The 23,856-nt window shown below is 45.6% G+C and overlaps 1 protein-coding gene across 1 annotated transcript in view; it reads right to left on the bottom strand.

Annotated features, from left to right (window-relative positions):
* Positions 1 to 23,433, bottom strand: part of DPP6 (dipeptidyl peptidase like 6) — a 1,060,979-nt gene extending 1,037,546 nt beyond the window's left edge. The window contains exon 1 of the mRNA XM_045166493.1: positions 23,224 to 23,433. Within this exon, the coding sequence (XP_045022428.1) occupies positions 23,224 to 23,286 (63 nt within the window). The 5' untranslated portion in view covers positions 23,287 to 23,433. The remainder of the gene's footprint in view (positions 1 to 23,223) is intronic.
* Positions 23,434 to 23,856: the final 423 nt, after the last annotated feature.

Here is a 23,856-nt window from a genome sequence, read left to right as displayed (position 1 = left end):
AATCATTAGTGAATGCAAAATGAAAGATGTTCATACCTGAAAGGACTCAGAAAGTTTACCCCATCCCCCAAACACACACATACTCTTCCTCAGGTTTTGAGTTTTAATAAAATGAGAGAAGACTCTCCAAATGAGAAAGCTATGAGCTAAGGTAAACAGTGGATCAACCACACAGAGCAACAGAAGGAAGCCTTAGGCTAGCAGCTGTGCACCTAGGAACCCAGCCTGAAGCTGAGGGTGGAGGCCTGGGGTCAAAGATGTGATGTTTTTAATTATGATGGAGCTTAATAAAAAAAAAAAAAAACACAAGTTTATCCATCAGAAACATGTGACTGTACGTCTGCACCATGCCTCACTTTGTGTGGTTCACATGTCTTGAATGTACATTGCATACTAAGCTCTGCCGGCTCCATAAAAGGTCTTGTGCGTGACCCAGCTTCATCTCAGTGAGGTTCAGTTGATCAGATAAAGAGAGACAAGCACTTCATGAACTTGCAGGTGTCACAGAAACCTAGCAGGACCCTGTGGGGCTCCTGGGCACAAAGCCTTTCTGGGTCCCCCATTTCTTGACTACAGGAAATGGGCTTCATTCAGCCTCCAGGATCTTCCCTGCGTTCCAAAAGGCAGGTACAAACAATTAGAGAAGGGAGGGGGTGCAGAGACAAGGCAGGAACAATCAAGAAACAGTGCAGCCTTAGGGCAGAGTCCTGGCTTCCCCTCAAGGGACACACGTAACAGTATCTTTGAGCTGTTTTGCATGCATTGGAGAAGGAAATAGCAACCCACTCCAGCGTTCTTGCCTGGAGAATCCCAGGACGGGAGAGCCTGGTGGGATGCCGTCTATGGGGTCGCACAGAATCGGATACGACTGAAGTGACTTAGCAGCAGCAGCAGCAGCAGGTACCAAAACCCCATCAGGTGGGAGAAGTTAACTGTATGCTGCCCACAAGCCCAGAGGCCCCAGTAGGAACCAGAAGGTTGATGATACAGACTCCCAAAGACCTCATCACCAACCAATCAGGTCCACCAGCTGACCATGCTCTCCTCTTTGAACCATTACAAAAACTCCTCACTGTCCTTTCAAGGTTGGGACATCTAGTTTTGAGGGCACTACACAGTTTTTCCATGGCCTGGCAGAGGCAGTTTCTGAAGCAGATCACAGTGGGGAGACTCCTGTGCACTCAAAGCACCTCCCACCTCCAGGGCTTGGGGAGCAGCTCTGCCTTCTTCCCTGAGAGATGCCCATGGCAACTGAGGAGCTCTCAACAGGACAAGTGAGTTGGCAAGACCTGACTCCCCCTCCTTGATGGAGGGGACTGTGCTGGGAATCGCCTAGTCCCCACAGGGTCACACACCCAACCCTCTCCACTGGTCAGCCTGCTGGCCGGCCCAAGAGCAGAACACCACAAGGGACCGATCACTCCGTGCCCACATCTGCTGCTGCTCTACCTGAAAGACTTTCCCTGAAGCCCTGGGGAATCTGGATCCAATATTAATGAGGGATTCAAGCAATCTGCTGGGCTATTTCTCATGTTGGGCTAGAACTTCAGGACTCTAAAGTGATGGGTGACCGGTCCAGAGCCTGCAGAAGGCTTGAGTCTGCACAGGCAAGATGAGAAATGGACTCAGAAGTAGCCAGAATGCTTCATGATCCTGGCTGGCACGGATAATTCATTCATCTGCACTAGAAACTCTCTCTTCCGAAACAATTCAGAGAGGACGCCAAAGTACGTAAATTGGTCCAGGCCTTGGCAATGTCTCTCGCAAATGTCTTAGGAAAGGATTGTAATCAATATGACAGGAAATTTATCATGGCCATCATGGCTCATTATCGTCTCTTGAATTTCTACTCCAGCATTAGGAACTGTATTTATCTCCTTTCCTCTGAATCCAAGATTATGAGGTGACTTCACGTGATGACCCATCCCATGGGGAAACATCTTTATGTCAACCCAGCTCTCTGCATCAAACTCCAAATGGAACCCTAGAGGTCAAGTGTGTAGAATGAATCAACCTAAGAACCCTATTCTGTCCACAATGACACATCCCTCTGGACTGAGCCCCAATCTGGATGCTCACTTCATCTTCCTCATCTGCAGGCTTGGGAGAGAACTGGTCCTCATTTTTTATGCCCAGATTCTCGGGGTTGGTTGGTCACTCTTATTTGCTGCTTGGCCACCACCTCTGGTTATTCTCATGTGTGTTGAAGCTTCACCCAAGCGTTGGGCAAAGGTCTAAGGGAATCTAGATGTGTGTGCAATAAATACTTGATTAGTGAATAAATACCTATAATGTGCTGCAAACTGTATTTCTTTTTAAATTTTTGTTTTTTTTTTTATTTATGGCTGGCTGGGTCTTTGTTGCTACACACAGGCTTTCTCTAGTTGCAGCAAGCAGGGGCTACTCTTTATTTTCCGGGCTCTGTCTCCTCATTACGGTGGCTTCTCTTGTTGCAGAGCAAGGGCTCCAGGGTGTGCAGGCTTAAGCATCTGGTGCATACGGGCTCAGTAGTTGTGGCCCTTGGCCTCCAGAGCACAGGCTCAATAGCTGTTGCACATGGGCTGAGTCACCCCGAGGCATGTTGACTCCTCCCAGACCAGGACTGAACCTGTGTTCCTGCATCGGCAGGTGGATTCTTAACCACTGGACCACCAAGGAAGTCCACAAATGGTATTGTTTTCAAGTAACTCCAACTAGACCTCATTCCTGATTTCATTGATTTCAAAAGGCCATTTGAAAATTAAAAGGCACAGCTAAAGAATTTGGGGCACATAAGATTTTTTTTTTAAGAGTTCTGTGGTGAAGCCTTTCTCAAACCCATTATTGTGTTCATATAAACTGTTAATTTCAAGAAGATCGACCACCCCACAAACTTATGTCATCTTGGCATCATTTCTTTGTTTGGAGGTATGTTCATGGGTGTGCTCTATAGGGGTGCAATTCCAGCATGGCCGTTTCCTTGGTTTGTAAGCCGATTTTCTTTGGATTCTTTGCTTTTCTTCTGTAAACCTTCACGCTCAGTTCCCATGAATGTTCCTTTCTCTGTTTGCACTTTTTAAAAAAAAAACAATAACCAGTTTCACACTTTTCTTCACACGCTTCTCTCTGTAATCCTTAAGCTCTTGTTTAAAAGCTCTTTATTTTGCAATATTTTAGTCTTACAAAAAAGCTGCAAATATAGGAGAGCATTTCTCTGTCCCCTAATGTTAGCATCTGTACAGCAACAGTACAAGCAGCAAAGTCAGGAAATTAGCATTGCTCCAGTACGCTTAACTGAAGAATGTGCTGGATTTCTGCAGGTTTCTCACAAAGGTCCTTTTTCTGTTCCAAGATCCAATCCTGGATCCCAAGTTGTGTGAGCGACCATTAACGTTTGATCAGTTCTCCTTCAGGAGAGTGTGAACCTTCCCCCTCCCCCCGAGAAGCAGCCCCCACGGGCTTCAGGTTCCCACCTGCCAGCACTTAACCTCCACCCATCCACCAACTCTTCAGGCTGAATTCTTCCTACGAGGGTCTGAAGCATCAGAATCAAGTAAGCAATAGTTTAAACCCTGTCCTGCCAGTGGCCTCTGTCTCTCCCTAGAGTTGAGTCAGTTGACTGTCCTGAAATCTCATATCTATCAGAGATTAAAGAAAAAAAAAGTCATGAACTTGCGCGTCCACTGACGTTTTCTTCGTTGTAAGGGTGGGTGTGACACTCTTTCCAGCTTTTTTAATTTTTTAAAAAATTTTTATTGAAGTATAGTTGATTTACAATGTGTCAATTTCATATTTATTTCTTTTGGACGTTCTTTTCCACTATGGCTTATCACAGGGTATTGAATATAGTTCCCTGTGCTGTACAGTAGGATCTTGTGGTTTATCCATTTTTCCAGCTGTTAACATCCCTGAGCAGAAACTGGAAATTCACCTCACATTTTAATACCCATAAGCTGATGATGCTCAAGCTGAAACCTCCTAAAGTGACCATTTTCCAAAGCAACAGACGTTTATGTAGACGTGGACCCATCACACGGATGGCTCTATTTGCCTCCCAACCACTCCTCTCTCATTTTTCTCTCTCTCAGTAAATGGCACCAGTACATACCTTAATCATGCTAAAATAGTGAGCAATCCTCACCAGAAATACAGCTGTGTAATGGTACCTGAGGTCCTGACAGAGTCAAAGGAAAGATAAATACACAGAAAAATCTGTATGGGAAGTAAGAGATATACTTGTCATTAACTCAGACTTAAATTGAAGAAAGTAGGGAAAATCACTAGACCATTCAGGTATGACCTAAATCAAATACCTTATGATTATACAGTGGAAGTGAGAAATAGATTTAAGGGCCTAGATCTGATAGATAGAGTGCCTGATGAACTATGGAATGAGGTTCGTGACATTGTACAGGAGACAGGGATCAAGACCATCCCCATGGAAAAGAAATGCAAAGAAGCAAAATGTCTGTCTGGGGAGGCCTTACAAATAGCTGTGAAAAGAAGAGAAGCAAAAAGCAAAGGAGAAAAGGAAAGATATAAACGTCTGAATGCAGAGTTCCAAAGAATAGCAAGAAGAGATAAGAAAGCCTTCTTCAGTGATCAATGCAAAGAAATAGAAGAAAACAACAGAATGGGAAAGACTAGAGATCTCTTCAAGAAAATTGGAGATACCAAGGGAACATTTCATGCAAAGATGGGCTCGATAAAGGACAGAAATGGTATGGACCTAACAGAAGCAGAAGATATTAACAAGAGGTGGCAAGAATACACAGAAGAACTGTACAAAAAAGATCTTCATGACCCAGATAATCACAATGGTGTGATCACTGACCTAGAGCCAGACATCCTGGAATGAGCCAGACATCCTGGAATGTGGAGTCAAGTGGGCCTTAGAAAGCATCACTACGAACAAAGCTAGTAGAGGTGATGGAATTCCAGTTGAGCTATTTCAAATCCTGAAAGATGATGCTGTGAAAGTGCTGCACTCAATATGCCAGCAAATTTGGAAAACTCAGCAGTGGCCACAGGACTGGAAAAGGGCAGTTTTCATTCCAATCCCTAAGAAAGGCAATGCCAAAGAATGCTCAAACTACTGCACAATTGCACTCATCTCACATGCTAGTAAAGTAATGCTCAAAATTCTCCAAGCCAGGCTTCAGCAATACGTGAACCGTGAACTTCCTGATGTTCAAGCTGGTTTTAGAAAAGGCAGAGGAACCAGAGATCAAATAGCCAACATCCGCTGGATCATGGGAAAGGCAAGAGAGTTCCAGAAAAACATCTATTTCTGCTTTATTGACTATGCCAAAGCCTTTGACTGTGTGGATCACAATAAACTGTGGAAAATTCTGAAAGAGATGGGAATGCCAGACCACCTGATCTGCCTCTTGAGAAATTTGTATGCAGGTCAGAAAGCAACAGTTAGAACTGGACATGGAACAACAGACTGGTTCCAAATAGGAAAAGGAGTACATCAAGGCTGTATATTGTCACCCTGCTTATTTAACTTATATGCAGAGTACATCATGAGAAACACTGGACTGGAAGAAACACAAGCTGGAATCAAGATTGCCGGGAGAAATATCAATAACCGTATCCTTGCCTGGAAAGTCCCATGGACGGAGAAGCCTGGTAGGCTGCAGTCCATGGGGTCTCTAAGAGTCGGGCACGACTGAGCGACTTCATTTTCACTTTTCACTTTCATGCATTGGAGAAGGAAATGGCAACCCACTCCAGTATTCTTGCCTGGAGAATCCCAGGGACGGGGGAGCCTGGTGGGCTGCCGTCTGTGGTGTCGTACAGAGTCGGACACGACTGAAGCGACGCAGCAGCAGCAGCAGATATGCAGATGACACCACCCTTATGGCAGAAAGTGAAGAGGAACTGAAAAGCCTCTTGATGAAAGTGAAAGTGGAGAGTGAAAAAGTTGGCTTAAAGCTCAACATTCAGAAAACTAAGATCACTTCATGGGAAATAGATGGGGAAACAGTGTCAGACTTTATTTTGGGGGGCTCCAAAATCACTGCAGATGGTGACTGCAGCCATGAAATTAAAAGACGCTTACTCCTTGGAAGGGAAGTTATGACCAACCTAGATAGCATATTCAAAAGCAGAGACATTACTTTGCCAACAAAGGTCCATCTAGTCAAGGCTATGGTTTTTCCTGTGGTCATGTATGGATGTGAGAGTTGGACTGTGAAGAAGGCTGAGCACCGAAGAATTGATGCTTTTGAACTGTGGTGTTGGAGAAGACTCTTGAGAGTCCCTTGGACTGCAAGGAGATCCAACCAGTCCATTCTGAAGGAGATCAGCCCTGGGATTTCTTTGGAAGGAATGATGCTGAAGCTAAAACTCCAGTACTTTGGCCACCTCATGTGAAGAGTTGACTCATTGGAAAAGACTCTGATGCTGGGAGGGATTGGTGGCAGGAGGAGAAGGGGACGCCAGAGGATGAGATGGCTGGATGGCGTCACTAACTGAATGGACTTGGGTCTGAGTGAAGTCCGGGAGTTTGTGATGGACAGGGAGGCCTGGCATGCTGCAATTCATGGGGTCTCGAAGAGTCGGACACGACTGAGCGACTGAACTGAACTGAACTGATCTGTGGATAGAATGATCAAATACGCAGGAGTAACCCAAACTTGCCATTAGAGCTAATGAGAGAGTGGTGAGATTAATGGATACAAGATCAATTTGTGAAAATAAATGACCTTTCGACAAAGGAATCAAAGCCACAGCCTCTACAACCGCAGGACACCCCTACTGCACAGCAAGGTTCTTCTAACGCAGAAGAGCTTTATTTATTCGATAGTCAAGTCAACTGATGCCCAAATTGCTAAATGACAATTTCGATTAACTGACTTCCTTTCCACCACTTACTACCCAGAATGGTGTTAGCAGGGGATTCGCAGGTGGCGCTAGTGGTAAAGAATCCACCTGCCAATGCAAGAGGTACAGGAGATGCCAGTGAGATGACTGGGTCAGGAAGATCCCCTGGAGGCGGAAATGGCAACCCACTCCAGTATTCTTGCCTGGACAATTTCACGTCCATGGGGTGGCAGAGAGTTGGACACCACTGTGCACACACGCAACGCAACCAGCATGGTGTAAGCATGAAGCCGTGAGATTTCGAGTCTAGGATGTGGAGCCCAGGTCCGCACCTTCATGGACAAGTGACCACGGGCAGGTCAGTTAACATCCTGAGTCCCACAAGAGCACTTGGAGGCCCACTGTGAGGGTTGAGGGAAAGACGTACACTCCTGGCACAGAGTTCTCCATCTTCTAATCCCCAGAGAAACCATCTGCCTTTTCCTCTCTGGGCATTGCCTGTTCACAGGGAATACTTCCTCTTTTTTCAAATTGCTGCACTTTACCAAGTTAAAAATTCCTGGGCCACATAAATGTACATTATAGATTCCTAACTGCATTTCTGCTGCTGCCCAGATACTGTTTTATTGATCCTGGATTAACTTTCTAGTTTACTTCCCATAACAGCACACCCAGACCCAAATAATTGTTTCTCTTCTGCAACTCTGATTCCATTACCAGTTTTCTAAGTTTGAATCTTCTACTTCAGAAATTGATATCCATTTAGACCAGGGGTCCCCAGCCTCTGGGATCTAATGCCTGATGATCTGAGGTGGAGCTGATGCAATAATGATAGAAGCCAAGTGCACAATGAATGTCAGGAGCTTGAATCATCCCCAAACCATCCCCCACCATACACACTGCAGTCCGTGGAAAAACTGTCTTCCAAGAAATCGGTTCCTGGAAGCAAAAAGGTCAGGGGCTACTCATTTCAATGATAAAAAGAGCTCATGTTGCTTCATATCCACTCACTCGGCACTCCTGACCACGAGGGGCTGCCTTCACACCCGCTGTGACACATCAGTCCCAGTGTCCTCTTCACAAGACACACAACAAAAACGGATGCACGTGGAGCCATTGACACAACAGTGCTGCAGAGGGAACGTGGAGGGGTGTAGATTTTAACATGTGTATTGAAAAACCCAAATGGAACTTTTTGGCCAGCCCAGTAGTCTCTGGTAGATTTATCCGGAATAAGATTTCAAAGTCTCCCAGAATATCCAATCCGTATACACAGGGCTTTTCCCACTTTTGTGACATACACTTGACCCTTGAATGCTCTATTTTCAGAGTTGCCTTCAGGGCAGCAATTTACTCAATCTATCCCTTAAAAATGAGGCTTCCTTGGTGGCTCAGATGGTAAAGAATCTGCCTGCAAAGCAGGAGATCTTGGGTCGGGAAGATCCCCTGGAGAAGGGAATGACAACGCACTCCAATATTCTTGCCTGGAAAAATCCATGGACAGAGGAGCCTGGGGGGGCTACAGTTCATGGGGTCGCAAAGAGCAGGACATGACAGAGTGGCCAACACTTTCACTTTCAGCCCTTAAATGCCATCATTCAGCAGGGAGATGAACAATGGGTATTTTCTGCTCTCCTGGATAAAGGGAAATACTTGACTCAGTACGGCAAGAGGAGGTACCAAGCAAGAATCTCTAGACTTCACAAGCCTATTTACAACTCCTGCTCAACCCCTCCTCACTCCTCTTTTCCGGCTACTAAATGTCATGGTGACATTTCCTTGTTTGTAATAATATGCAATTTACAGACTGTGACTGGGTCATTTTGCCTTTTCCATCAGTCATTTTCTTGACTCTCCTCAACTTATGGCTCTACAGCCCAGGAGAGTCTGAGACGGGACAGCTCAGAGCTCCACGAAGCACTCTGCAAATTATCAAGTGGATTCTGATGTGGCTAGAACTCAAATAGCTATTTTAAAATATATAGCAACTATTTAGAAAGACGAAGTGATTTTGATAATGTCCTGGTGAACTATAACTTAAAGAGAACACATTTTTATTGATGTAGAATCACCAAAACACGTGAGCAAGGAAACACAGGTTTTCTTTGCCTGTATTTCCTGGCCTGTTTCTTAAATAAAAAAAAAAGAGAAAAATTCATTGTTTTATAACAATAAAGTTTATAACTCTTCTCCTCTACTGATCTGATTGGATTTTGGAAGTGTTACCTCTCTTAGCTCTACTCAAAGTCAGAGATGAGAAACTCAGCATATATGAATACAATGGGATTTACTATTTTCACTTAGAAAGTCAACATCATTCAGCAATAAAGATATGTTAAAAAAAAAAAAAGATTTGCTTTCAAAAAGCCAGTGGATCCCTCAGTATTTGGATCCACTCTCCTGTCACCAAAGTTCTTCAGCATTGTCACAAATATTTCCTAACCATGAACTAAGGGCAAAATTCTAGCTCCTGTTCCACAAATAAAAATATATGCAAAAATACAGAGATGGTTCCCAAGTTTTTCAGTAATAAAGTTGAATTGTTGTTGTTCTTTAGTTGCTAAGTCATGTCTGACTCTCTGCAACCCTATGAACTGTAGCCCACCACGCTCCTCTGTCCATGGGATTTCCCAGGCAAGAAAACTGGAGTGGGTTGTCATTTCCTCCTCCAGGGGATCTTCCCCACCCAGAGATTGAACCCAAGTCTCCTGCATGGCAGGTGGATTCTACACCGCTGACCCACATGGGAATCCCAGTACAGTTGAGTAGATAAGCATAAAATTGGGGCTTCCCTGGTGGCTCAGATGGTAAAGTGTCTGCCTGCAATGCGGGAGACCCAGGGTTGATCCCTGGGTTGGGAAGATCCCCTGGAGAAGGGCATGGCAACCCACTCAAGTACTCTTGCCTGGAAAATTCCATGGATGGAGGAGCCTGGTTGGCTATCGTCCATGGGTTTGCAAAGAGTCGGACATGACTGAGCAACTTCACTTTTTCACACTTAAAATATTACTATTTTCAAGGCCGTTGGAGCCCATCTGAATAATAAACTCTAATAAAAGTGGTTAAACTCTGGAAATGCTGATCCCTTGGTGATGGCCACAAAGCTGTTGAGAGCACAGTTGACAATAAGAAGCCCATTCTCTTTTTGTCTATTTCAATCCTCCTTTCCAAATGAATGGCACCAAATATTCTAACCATGGACTGAAGAAATTAGGTACCGTTAAATGCAAACTATGACCAAGCCTTTCCCAAGCAGAAAGGCTTCCAGTGATTTGTCACAACTACAGAACCAAAGGCATCCTGTAATATGGGATGCATCAGTGTTACTCTGATCCATCTGAAAGCAGTGGAGCCTTGCTACTCAGAGTGTGCTCTGGGAGAGAGAATACCAGAGCAAGAGGCAAAGAAGATGGCATCTGACAGCTGACCCGATGCTGGACCAGTTATTCTTGTTCAGTCGCTAAGTCCTGTCCGACTCTTTGTGACCCCATGAACTGCAGCACACCAGGCTTCCCTGTCTTTCACTATCTCCTGGAGTTTACTCAAATCCATTCCCATTGAGTTGGTGATACTATCTAACCATCTCATCCCCTGTTGTCCCCTTCTCCTCCTGCCTTCAATCTTTCCCAGCATCAGGGTCTTTTCCAATGAGTAGGCTCTTTGCATCAGGTGGCCAAAATATTGGAGCTTCAGCTTCAGCATCAGTCCTTCTAATGACTATTCAGGGTTGATTTCCCTTAGAATTTATTGGTTGATCTCCTTGCAGTCCAAGGACCCTATAGAAGACTGGCCTGGGCATTTCAAGGGCTTCCTGGTGGCTCAGACAAAAGGAATCTGCCTACCAATGCAGAAGACATGGATTCGATCCCTGGGTCGGGAAGATCCCCTGGAGAAGGGAATGGCAACCCACTCCAGGATTCTTGCCTGGAGAATCCCAGGGACAGAGGAGCCTGGTGGGCTACAGTCCACGGGGTCACAAAGAGTCAGACACAACTGAGCGACTAACACACACTCACACTCATCTGTCATACAAAAGGACACAGAAAAAGCTAAATAGCTTCACAAATCTGGGTACCAACCAGTCAAAATACTTGTTTCAAAGACACGTTGGAAAAAACCAAGAAGTTTGTCTCCTGATGATTCCAAGCGTCAACGGATGCAGTCAATAGAACACTGAGCATTCATTGAAGAAAGAGATCAGGTCTCACGTTTACTGAACCCCACCCCACCACCCCACTCCATGCTTTACACATTCCACACCATTTCTGTTACAGCTCATTGGATTGAGAAAAATATAGAAACCCCTGAAAGTAGCTCAAATTAAAAAACAAAATGAAAACAATAACAAATATATTGTGGAGGTAATCTAGATTTTCTGGCCCCCCTCCGTGCACTTGAGACCTTGTCCCGCCCTCATCTTGAACCTATATTCAAAGTTACATCAAAAGACCCAACTCCAGTTGCTGCAGAAAGCCCATGTCTAGCCAGGCAGCACATCAGTGAGCCCAGAGATTTTTCTTGCCACGTCTCTGAAAAGGGAAATACCACCCCCAACATTTCTATTCCACTCCCCAGTGTACAGCTCCTGGCCGCCAGCAACATCATCTTTTTCTGTCTTGTTCCTTTTATCTCTTGCCACAAAGCCACACAGATACCCTCTATTTTTCTGATAAATTCAGCTCTTGGCGAGCTCTATCCAATAATAACCTGGAACGTAGCCATCACTCCCACTCCTGCTTAGAAAGCAATTCGGTGACTTCTTTTCCCTCACTTGTGTCTCTTGAGATATCAAGCGAGAATGCAAAGAAGTTTAACAAAAAGTTTGTTCCACCAAAACAGTTCTATTTGGTAGGAGTGGGGAGACGGAATGAACATGGGAAGTCTTGCTAGAAATTTCAGGTTTTCTTTATTTTCTGTCAATTTTACATAGTAGTACATCTCAGAAAGCACAAGGAGCTTAAAAGGACATATAGGGGCATAGAGACAGGTTCAAACTGTGGTGCTGGAGAACTCTTGAGAGTCCCCTGGACTAAAAGGAGATCCAACCAGTCCATCCTAAAGGAGATCAACACTGAATGTTCATTGGAAGGACTGAAGCTGAAGCTGAAGCTCCAAAACCTTGGCCCCCTGATGCGAAGAGCTGACTCACTGGAAAAGACCCTGATGCTGGAAAATATTGAGGGCAGGAGGAGAAGGGGATGACAGAGGACGAGACGGTTGGATGGCATCACTGACTCGATGGATATGAATTTGAGCAAGCTCTGGGAGACAGTGAAGGACAAGGAAGCCTGGCGTGCTGCAGTCCACGGGGTTGCAAAGAGTCGGACACGACTTAGCAACTGAACGGCAAAGACAACAACAAAGACAGGCTTCCTGCGAACTGTAACTCAGCAGCCTGAAGGCGAGGCCAGGTCCTCTAGGCCTCACCACTCCTGTCACCTCTGCTGCCCCTTTCTTCCTCCCAGCAGGCATCCTTAGCACCTCATGACTGTACACGGCTGTCTCAGCCTATGTGCTCTTACACAGGGGACCTCTGCCCTCTGATGGGCGTCTCTAGCTTCAAAATTGCCAAGAGAGGGTTTGATTGGCTCAGTTCACCCTGCAGATTTCCTCTGTGGGAGGACGTGGTCAGACCCGGTCTAAACAGCTGTGTTCAGGAGAAGGCTGAGTCCTCTGTTTTAAACAGGAGAGCAGAAGCTGTGGGCAAGCGTCTACTCTCACTGACCATAAACGGCCCAGGAAGCAATGAATAGCATCTTTGTTACACATGTGTCCAGCTGGCAGCTGACAAGTGAATTAAGAAAGAAATGTTGTGGCACCCCCAAAAGTTGGATACGGCGTGGGAGATTTTACTCACTGCTGTATTGTTTATGTATGTGTGTGTATGTATATATATATATATATATATATTTTTTTTTTTCATATCAGGTCCCTTTTGATGATTTCTCAGGCTCCTGACTATTACACAGAGGAAATTAAGTACAATTCCTCTACTGGAAAGAACCGGAATCTATTCTCACGGGTCACATATAAAAAGCTCCAGGAGCCAATACAGACAACGTTCCATAATAACTCTACAGGCCCCTGAGTTGCCAAAGATCACAGTTATCTATCTGGAAAGCAGGCAAGTCTGCTGCATGGAGCCTCGAGTCTGTGAGCTCCTTCTAAGACTGCGGGCCACGTGGAAAGGACAGTCAGCACTGCCTCTGCCTCCCCCGTAAACTCCACTGACCACTCTCTGCTCTGACCAACTGCAATCCCACAAGGCAGCCTTACTCGTTTTTAACACCCCCTGGTATTGTATTCTGTTGTTTCCTGTCTCATCTGTGAAGATCCTATCTCATTAATAAAAGTAGCAGCAATTTTTTTTTCTTCTTCTAAGTATCATAGGTAAGGAATCCAATGCCCACAAAATATATAAATAAAGGAACAGATAGACTTAAGGGTTGAAAGAAACACAGGTTGAAGCTACCAAGTAAACAAATTCAGTACTATTTATTATTTATGTGTTTTCCGTTTGAATACATTTTTGAATACATTTTCTTCATTTTACCACCCCTGGGGACACAAATGATTTGCATATAATCATGGAACTCCATTTCCTCAGTTAAAAAAAAAAAAAGGAAGAAATAAAAATTCATGTATCTACCTTAGTGGCTGTTATGAAGGTGAAACAAGCTAACATTCAGGAAAAAAATTAGAAAAGTGGAAGGAGGGAGAAAGGCAACTCAAATTGTTGGTTGTGTCTTCGGTTCATTTAGTACCTTCCCATTCTGGCCTCAGTTTTATGTCAGATATTCACAGTATGTGTTTGCTTTTATACTAAAGTGTGAAGGACTCCTGCTGGTTTAGAGTTTCCGTTGAATATATTTTATTACAGAATTGCCTTTGACTTCTGCAGCTGGGAATGCCTTAATAACAGCAAACCACCTCGCTGCTGGCTCTTTCTGGGGATGGGATATTTGCAGTGAAGAGCTGGGTGGGGCTCAGAAGCCTAGTGTATGTCCTCAGTTTTTACATAAAAAAAAGGCCCAGGGAGCTTCAGTCACTTCCCTGTGACTCAGTCCACACAGAAGGCACAGCTCAACCAACTGTGAGGTCCAGGCTTCCTCCTTTCCCCTTATTTCCACGCTTTCACAGTAAGTAATGCTTCACCAAAGGAGTTTTTCCACATCTGAGCTCTTACGTTTGAGATGACTTTAAGAAAGGTCCCCCGCATCTTCATTTTCTATCACAAAATGATATCACATTCAGATATCATTTTAATCATCTGCTGCTGCTGCTAAGTCGCTTCAGTCGTGTCCAACTCTGTGCGACCCCATAGACGGCAGCCCAGCAGGCTCCCCGTCCCTGGGATTCTCCAGGCAAGAACACTGGAGTGGGTTGCCATTTCCTTCTCCAGTGCATGAAAGTGAAGCATCTAGTAATCTCTAAATATCTAATGCCCTCTTAGTATTGCATTTGAATATTTCATTTTAAAAAAAGAAGTTTGGGATTCAGAGTACACACTTTATATATTTTATATATCTACATATACAGAGTTTATATATATATATACACACACACTATGGTTTTTCCAGTAGTCATGTATAGATGTGAGAGTTGGACTATAAAGAAAGCTGAGCACCGAAGAATTGATGTTTTTGAACTGCGGTGTTGGGGAAAACTCTTCAGAGTCCCTTGGACTGCAAGGAGATGAACCAGTCCATCCTAAAGGAAATCAGTCCTGGGTGTTCATTGGAAGGACTGATGTTGAAGCCGAAACTCCAATACTTTGGCCACCTGATATGAAGAGCTGACTCATTTGAAAAGACCCTGATGCTGGGAAAGATTGAGGGCAGGAGGAGAAGGGGATGACAGAGGATAAGATGGTTGGATGGCATCACCGTCTCGATGGACATGGGTTTGGGTGGACTCTGGGAGCTGGTGATGGACAGGGAGGCCTGGCATGCTGTGATTCATGGGGTCGCAAAGAGTTGGACACGACTGAGCGACTGAACTGAACTGACATACTACAATTCATAAAGTAGATAGGCAATAGGACCTACTGAACAGCACAGGGAACTACATCCAATCTCTGGTAAAAACCTATAATGAAAGAGTCTGTGTAACTAAATCACTTTACTGTGTACCTGAAATTAACACAACATTGTAAATCAACAAGACTTCAGTAAAAGTTGTTTTAATTAAATTTTTTAAAAAGGACAGTGGAGATACTGAGACGGCATTATAACCATGTGTCATGAAGGTAATGCAGACTTTCTAAGGCCCTAAGAATATGGGGAGGGAATGAGCGAGGTGTTAGATAACTTTCCTCCATCTCTGTTGACTGAACACAGATTTCTAGGCCCTTAGTCAAAAATAACATCAGATTTGGGGTCTACAAGATACAAGATGTGAGACTATTGAAACACTGCACTCGAGGTCCAGCTTTTGACTTAAATAATTTGAACAATCCAACATGCTAGATTTAGACCAGAAAAGCAACGACTTCTCATTTATAGCCCTCTATTCCTGGAAATTTAACTTATGCATGAGCTTATATTTGTTTTATGCATTTTACTGAGAAAACGAGGACAATTAAAATTTTAAAAATCAATAAAATGTATAACCAAAATAACATAAATAGATTTTCACTAATATCCTGGAAGTCATTACAGCAATTTATGTTTTATGCATCCCATTAAACTTTCTAAAATTCTCCAGCATGATTTAGATTCTGGGTAGTAAAAAGAATTTACATTTTCTTTTTTATTTATATGGGTTTTCTTTCCTATTTCTTTCAGTAATTACCAACCAAAAAAGGAAGCCACTTGTTTAGCATGCAGAACTATGGTTGGTGGGACTTCTCTGGGTCCTGTGGCTAAGACTTAGCAATCTCAATGCAGGGGACCCGAGTTTGAACCCTGGTCAGGGATCTAGGTCCCACTTGCTGAAACTAAGACCCAGCGCAATCAAATAAATAAAAATAAATATTAAAGAACTATGATTGGCAAGTCAAACTCAGAAAGAAAGACAAATACCCTAGGACATCACTTACATGTGGAATCTAAAATATGAAGCAAATGAACTTACCTGTGAAACAGACTCACAGATGTAGAGAGGAGACTAATAGCTGCCAAAGGGGAGGAGGGTGGGGGTGGGGGGATGGGTTGGGAGTCCGGGTTTAGCAGATGCAAACTAGTTCATACAGAATGGATAAACAACGAGGTCCTACCGTAGAGCACAGGGAACTCTATTAGACACCCCGTGATAAACCACAGTGGAACAGAATATGGAAAAGAATGTGCACACGTATGTATAACTGAATCACTGTGTTGTAGTCTAAAAATTAACACTACACATTAAATCAACTATGTTTCAATAGAACAAATAAATGCATAAATGAAACAAAGTTCAGAGGATTCCCTCTGACGGGAGGAACCAGGCACTCCCACAGAGGATGATGGATATCGTCAGCCGTCAGCATCAGGGAAGCTGGGAACTCAGTCAAAGCTGTCTGCTGAGGTCCTGGTAGGCCCAGGGATCAGAACAGGTAGAAAACCCTGAAATTCAAGCCACAAGACAAGCTGGAGTGATCCGAGAAGCAGGAGTCATGATGGACACCGTCTCCGCTGAATTCTAGCTCTGGGATATGCTCGGTCCCAGCACAGGGATGGTGGTCACGAAGTAGAATGTGTGAGGGAGGAGAAAAGACAGGACGTGAACCAAGTTATGACAGCGATAAATCACAATTCACAAGCTTCGCATGTGTCTGTGATGCCCAGAGAAGCTTGTGAGTCATAGCTGATCTAACCCTTAGGGGGGCCGCCCACAGAGAAGAAGCCGGCAATTCAGCTGCATCCTCAAATCCAGGCAGGGAGCCCTCTCACCCGCGAAAAGGAGGCGGAGGTCCTTAACCCCAGAGTGTAGACTGAGGAAAAGCTTGGAGAGTGGGTGAAATGCCTCGTGAAGGGAAGTGCCCAGATCTAAGCAGGAAGGGGCAGGAAAGAGGGGGAAGGAACTAGGTGTTATACCTTGAAGAGGGGAGATCATTAAATTGGGCTTTGTTTTGTATGTGTGTGAAAGGGGGAAAAAAAGGACCAAATAGGAATCTTTAGATGTAACAGGATATGATTGGTCAAAATGTGAATTTTGGAGAACATACATTGGGAAAAGTAAAGCAAGAAGAAGAGGAAAAGGTGACAGAAGAGGAAATTAAAAAAAAAAATACACAAAGAAAACAAGACTCAACAAGAAGAGAAGTTCACAAAGATTTAACCAGTCTTGGGGAGGAGGAGATTAGGAGGGAACAGCAACATTGGCTGGAATGGCATTGGTTGACCCTTGTTTCCTGGATGTGGTCCCAAAATGCAGAGGAACATTAAGTTGTGTACTAAAAATTTATAAAAAATAAAGTTAGGAGTACGTCTAGTGAGTCGTTATTATAGAAACTTGATTCCACTGATTCTAGGGCTTCCAGTAGGTGAGGTCCCTCAAACCACTGATTTGGAAATCAGGGCACTGAATTTATTGATGGGAAAGAGATGGGGAGTCCCAGTCCCAACAATAGGTGAGTTAAGGTCCTGACAAGCCAGCTTCACACATACAGCTGTCAAAATGCAAAGCAAGCACAATCTGAAGGCACTCGAGAACAACCCAAAGTGAGCAGATTTTGCAGGGAACAAGGTCTGCGGCAACTGCTTCAGGTAGAAAGTGGCGGGCGGGGATTCTAGAATTAGCAAAACCAGTGGGAGAGTCTCAAATTCTGTGCGAAACTGCTGTCCAAATGGCTGGCTGCCCCCCACCCAGCCATGTGAATATAGGGGGATTCAAGTTGAACTAGATAAGGATAATAGAGCACAATACAGGTAAGTTGCTGTTCACTTAATTGCCCACTTCAGGGAGAATCCAGCATCTCCACCCAACATTCACAAGGTCAAGCTAAAATGGAAAGTGACTCAACATAAAAAGAAACACGAAAATGTGGCCCATCCTCAGCAAAGAAGCACAAGCAACACCGATCGGTCCCAAGGCAACCCAGATGTTAGAAAGCAAGGATTTTAAAGCTGAGATTACAATGAGGCTCATTGACTAAAGGAAAATGGGACTCGCACAACAAATGAAAAGACACCAGAACGAAGTGGGGATTCTAGAGTCGAGACTCCAGCATCTGGAGTAAACCACTGGAAATGCAGACAGTGAAATGGAGAACAGCACACAGAGAGTGAAGCCTGAGCCAAAGAAGTGATGGTATCTGAAGAAGAGAGGAAAGAGGAGCATCTGCAGAATGAGATAAAGTGTCTAACCTTCGTGTAATTGCCATCCCAACAAATTAAGAATAGGATAGAAAAAAGAGAAAAAACAAACCTGAAGAAACAATGGCTGCAATATTCCCAAATGTGGTGAATTTAAATATTCAAGATGACCTATGACCCCGTGGCAGGACACCTAGGATGAGAATCATGCCCAGGCACGTAACACCCAAACACTGAAAACCCAAGAGAAAGAGAAAATCCTGACAGCAGACGTAAAAACGGCACCTTACACCCAGACACCAGTGAATCAGAGTTCACGTCTCAGTAGAAAAAAAAAATGGGACCAGAATTCAGCTAACGCCACCTTTAAAGTGCTGAAGAGAAACCAAAATCTTACCCACTCAGAATTCCATAACCAGCAGAAAATATTTTTAAGACTAAAGACAAAGTAAAAGTTCAGGTTGGCTCCAGCTAGCATTATTGCGCCGGAGAAGGCAATGGCACCCCACTCCAGTACTCTTGCCTGGAAAATCCCATGGATGGAGGAGCCTGGTAGGTTGCAGTCCAAGGGGTCGCTAAGAGTCGGATACGACCGAGAGACTTCACTTTCACTTTTCACTTTCATGCATTGGAGAAGGAAATGGCAACCCACTCCAGTGTTCTTGCCTGGAGAATCCCAGGGACGGGAGAGCTTGGTGGGCTGCCGTCTATGGGGTCGCACAGAGTCAGACACGACTGAAGTGACTTAGCAGCAGCAGCAGCATTATTGCGCAAAATGCATTCTTATTGAACTAAAATACTTTCAGCTGAGTCTTTTTTTTTTTTAATGCCCTAAAGGGAAGGTGACAAAGATCCAAGCCAAACTGAACCCACAGGCCACATCTTTGCCATCCCTGTCTTGCCATGAAGTAAGCACCAGGAGTAGAAAGTAGATGTGGGTGGAGAGTAAGAAGCTAAGTTCATCAAAAAGAAACTTTTCATGCTTGGATTACTGTTGGTTCAAATTCTCAGCAGCTTTAGGGGGTGTAACCTAAAACCTGCTCCCGCACATGGAAGGCAGGGAGAGACCCCAGAAAGAGGCAGGTCACTTCAGATCAGCAGGGGGCACTTTTAATAAGGAAGGGGACTTAGAGCTTGGGTGACCAGAAGACCAGCAGTATCTCTATACACACTCACCAGCATCTTCAGACTTACAGAGAGGCCTTACTGGGTCCAGGCATTCAGTCCAGGTGGTCTCGAAACCACCTCACTCTCTCAAGCCTGAATCTTTGGAACGGCTCCCACTATGGGAATGGGGGGGGCAGGCTGGGCTGGGGGTTTCACTGCAGTGGAACCAGAAGTCACATCCTCTTGATAACCTCCCTCAACAATTATAGCAATGCCCAGCCAAAAGCAATCAAGATTAGAGCTTTAGATACAGTAGTGTGTCTAGTTCATGTCAATAAAATGTTTTCAATATAAAATTTATTTTCCTTTAAATGTGCATGACATTGGAAATGTAATACTCCAGAGAGAAGGTCAGAAAACAGAATGTGAGGCTGCCCTGCAGGCCTGAAGATGCTCACCCAGCATCGAGCAGTCACGTCTAGGTACCATTGCTCCTATGTTTCAGACAGCAGTGACGAAAAGGATCAGTAATTAGTGCTGTGAGAAGTTAAAACAAGGGGAAAAATGTAAAACAACAAATTGTAGAATAATTTTGGAATACAGTTGAGTGACTGCATGTTAAAGTTTAAATTGTCCATTCTGCAATACTAAGACTTATCAGTAACCTCCCCTTTTACCACAGAAGACTTTAGCATCCTTTAGACAATGCAAACATCTTGTGTAAATAATAAAGCGGCAGCTCTTCCTTCCATAACGGTTATACTGGAGTTTGATAAGTCCCTCGTACAGTGGTACAGGCATCTCCGATCTCTGGGAGCTAATGCCTGAAGATGTGATGCGGTGCTGATGTGATAATAATAGAGACACAGTGCGCAATAAATGGCAATGCCCGAGAATCAGGCTGAAACCATCACCCACCCCCATACACGGAAAAACTGTCTTCCAAGAAGCCGGTCCCTGCTGCCAGAAAGGCTGCTGCAGTGGTATATACGTTTTCAAAACCAACATTTTACATGTTCACATCATTTAGTAATACTACTGCAAAATATATTCATTAAGCACTCAAAAAAAAAAAAATCCACAATACATTATGAGTATTGAGTAAGAATCACTCTGTCTCCTGGTTTTGAGCTGATTACAGTTACCAGTTTGGTAGAGTTCCTTACTGTCTTTTCTCTTCATGTGTATTTCTAGGTAATTAGTATCATAAAGTGTATACCATTTGTATCTTAAAAAAATAAAAAAGCAAACGAGTCTGGCACTTACTGACTTTCCAAAAAGTATACAAATAGAGCTGGTGGAAGTCACCAAGCCCCGCCCCATGGATGCAGAGCCCCACCCCATGGATGCAGAGCCCCGCCCCCGTGGATGCGGAGCCCCGCCCCTGCAGAACCACCCCAAGTAGGCTGCTCTATGCGTCTGTGGGCTGCACTCAAATGTCAGGCCTCCCACAAATATTTAGAACACCCCTAGCTGTTGACTGGTGCTTGACGGGTGCTTGATGGATATGCTTATGGTGCCCAGCACCAGACCAGCATGGGGTGGGTAAGACAGTGCCATCCCATGGGGACATTTTCCTTGCCCCAGGTGACTGGTACTCCTAGAGCTCCCTCCTCAGGACCACTGGCTCCTGCCCAGACCAGGGATGGCAGTCGGATTGGCACCCTCTGTGGTCCTTAGCAGCTATTAGCACATGCTGATGACCCTCCGCCCACCACCCCCAGTCAGGAGCAAGGAAACTACAAAAAGGACCTTTCTTTTCCCAGTTCTGGGGGGTCAGTATTTGAGAAGGAACCTGGAGGTAAATAACACATCTCAGTCTGGCTAAACTCAACCGCTGAGTAGCCACCCCTTAAAAGAGGAAGACAGGAACGAACTGCCAAGCAGAAATGACTGGGACAGTAATCAGTAAATGGATAACACACAGGAGAGTCCAACAGGAGAGCCTTCCTGACAGCTTGAGGCGCTTCCTCCCAAGAGGTCCACGGGATGAACCCTCCCAACAGCACAGAAAACAGAAACAAACTTACTGCAAACCTACAACTAAATAAACTGATGTAAATGTTTGATGTTTCATTATAACTCTTGAGTCTCATGTAGTCTGTCCAGTACTTCCCAGTGTCGACTGTCAACCCCTGCTCTGTTCAGGCCCCTCATTCTCTCCAGAACATTCACCAATACTCCATCCCAGCCCTGCCTTCCACTGCTGCGACCTTCAAGACGAGCCACCAATTAGACAATCTAAAAACGGCAGAGGCAAACTACAGTCTAACTGGATTCTTCTTGGAGGAAGAGGACTGGAATTTTTTTTCTTTTCCCCAGCAGATGGAGAATCATAATGTCATGTTAGGCAGTGGGGACCATCAAAGACTCTAAAGCATGAAAAGTGGTTATGACTAGAGCTGTGTTCTAGACAGTGAAGATCTCTAAACTCATATTCGGGTTCATGGAACTTAGCTGGAGTCTGCCACTGTACAAATGACTGATGATAACTGTTAATTGAATTAATATGGACAAAGCATTTGTTAGACACCTGCTGGAGGCACAGGGAGATGCCTAACTCATGACTAAAGGTTTTCTAGTACCTTCTAAATTGTTGCTGTGTGTTTGAACACTTCCCGCAAAGTTTTGTTGGTGTTGATACCCTGCAATATTGCCAAGAAGCCACTTTACCATTGGAACTGAAGGCATGTTTTCAAAAAGAAATTACTGAATGATTTTCTGAGTGTCTCTACTACATAGTCACTGATGAGTGAAACTTCCTTATTTTTAATAAATGTCTTATAATACCAGCTATCCCCTATTAAAAAGGCATTTCCTAAGGATAGTAAATAAATTGCAAAGTGTAACTACCTGAATCATAGTTAATGAGGACAGAGATCAAGATATGACTTGCTGATTCATATGTTTTACCCAGGCCCAAATGGAGTAGAAAATGCTGGTTATCCCTTAACTGAAACAAAAGTGTTCAGTCCTAAATCCTTATCTTATATAACTCAACAGACCAGGAGTCCCCTTATCCACCAGATGAATCTAATATCATTACTCCCACCAACTTCGCATAGGGCCAGACCACAACAAACAGATGTTAGTGGGAATCATCTCTTAACAACACGCTCATAAACACACATGCTGCTCTCTGCATAGAACAATTTAGAAGCAAGAACAGGTGGAGCAAACACAAGACAAAAGCTCAGAACACAGATTCCGGGTACACATCAAATCTAAGATCTAAAGTCCTTGCCTTCTTTCCATTAAAAAAAAAAATTTAGCAACACTCCAAAATATTTTTAAGTACATTTGATACATAGACGCCGGCACAGCTTCCCTGTGGAACCCGGGTAAGGAATTTCCCTGCAAACCGACATAACCCGAGGAGAGGACAGGTATGCAAGGCAGCGAAGAGGAGGACCACTGACCATGGCCAGGTAAGGCTGCGCGGTGCACCTGACCGCGGTGGAACCCAGACCTCCGCGGGTATCCGCTCCTCTGCGCGCAGAAAGGGATGCTTCCCGGGGCATGTCCCTCTGGCTCTGGGTTACTCGAGAGGTTCTGATGGCTCCTTGGGTCCGGGCCCGCCCTCTTTTCTCCGAACATCAGTCATTTCCTGGAAATCATCCCAGGCACGCAGCGGCCCATTCAAGTTAATTAAGCACGTGTCTCTGACACCAACCAGAGCTTGCGCCCCGACCAAGCCCTGAAGGGGAAGCTCGGGCCCAGCGGGTCACGGGCCCTGCCTCCCCGCCCCTACCGACCTCTCCCGCTCCCTGAAAACCCGGTAATCCCGGGAAACGGCGGCTTCTGCCAGCGAGCTGGCTGGCTGAGCCCCGGGCAGCCCGGAGCAGAGGAACCAACAGAGCCTGGCGTCGGCCCGGGGTCGACTGAACACCGTCCATCCTCCCAGCACCCCGCTCCGCGTCCACCGACTGGACTCAAGGACCCCCTCCCCGACGGAGGAGGGGTAGGCGGCTAGGAATCCGCAAACCGGCGCGCGTCCACTCGCCCGCCAACTGCAGCCACCACCTGCTCGCCAGGTCCCGCGCCAGCCCCGCCGTCGTGGGTCCCTTACCTTGTGGCTTTTCCCCCCAGGGGGACACCTGACGTTGTTGGAGGCTCCCGCTGTCTGATTCATGTCCGAAGGAACTTGGGAACCGATGCTCTAGAACCTCTCCAAGTTCCTCGGTGCCTGGAGGGTGGCGAGGGGCGCGTCTCCCGGAGGCGAGGTGGGTCCTGGCAGTCCAGCCGCGTCCGGGCGGCGTCCCCTACGCGGCAGGTTTCCGAGGGACCCCTCGCCCAGGGAGGCTGAGCACTGCAAGCCCCGGGGCCGAAGAAGGAGAAGCAGCTGCTGGGATCCCAGAGGGAGCCGGGCCGGCGCCGGCGGCTCCGAGGGCGCTGTGCCCGGGGCTGCCTTCTCCGGGAAGCAGTCCAGGACTGTCCGGACCTGAGCGCCAGCAGATCCTAAAGGAGCTCCTGGGAGAGGCGAGGAGGTATGTGTGTGGGGAGGGGTGGCGGGGGAGGCAGGCAGGACTGGCCCTGGCCGGAGAGACTGGCAGCGGAGAGCCGCCGAAGCTCTAGAACCCGCGCCCCCACGCGCCCCCGGAGCCGAGCCGCCACTGCGAGGCGCGTGGCGCACGTGTCCGCGCGCGGCTCCTGCGCCGACCTTAGCACACACCTCCCCGCCCTCCTACGCCGGGGCTGGAGC

The sequence above is a fragment of the Bubalus bubalis genome, chromosome 8 (genome assembly GCF_019923935.1).
Source record: "Bubalus bubalis isolate 160015118507 breed Murrah chromosome 8, NDDB_SH_1, whole genome shotgun sequence".
NCBI classification, from domain to species: domain Eukaryota; kingdom Metazoa; phylum Chordata; class Mammalia; order Artiodactyla; family Bovidae; genus Bubalus; species Bubalus bubalis.
This window is presented reverse-complemented; position numbering and strand designations above follow the sequence as displayed.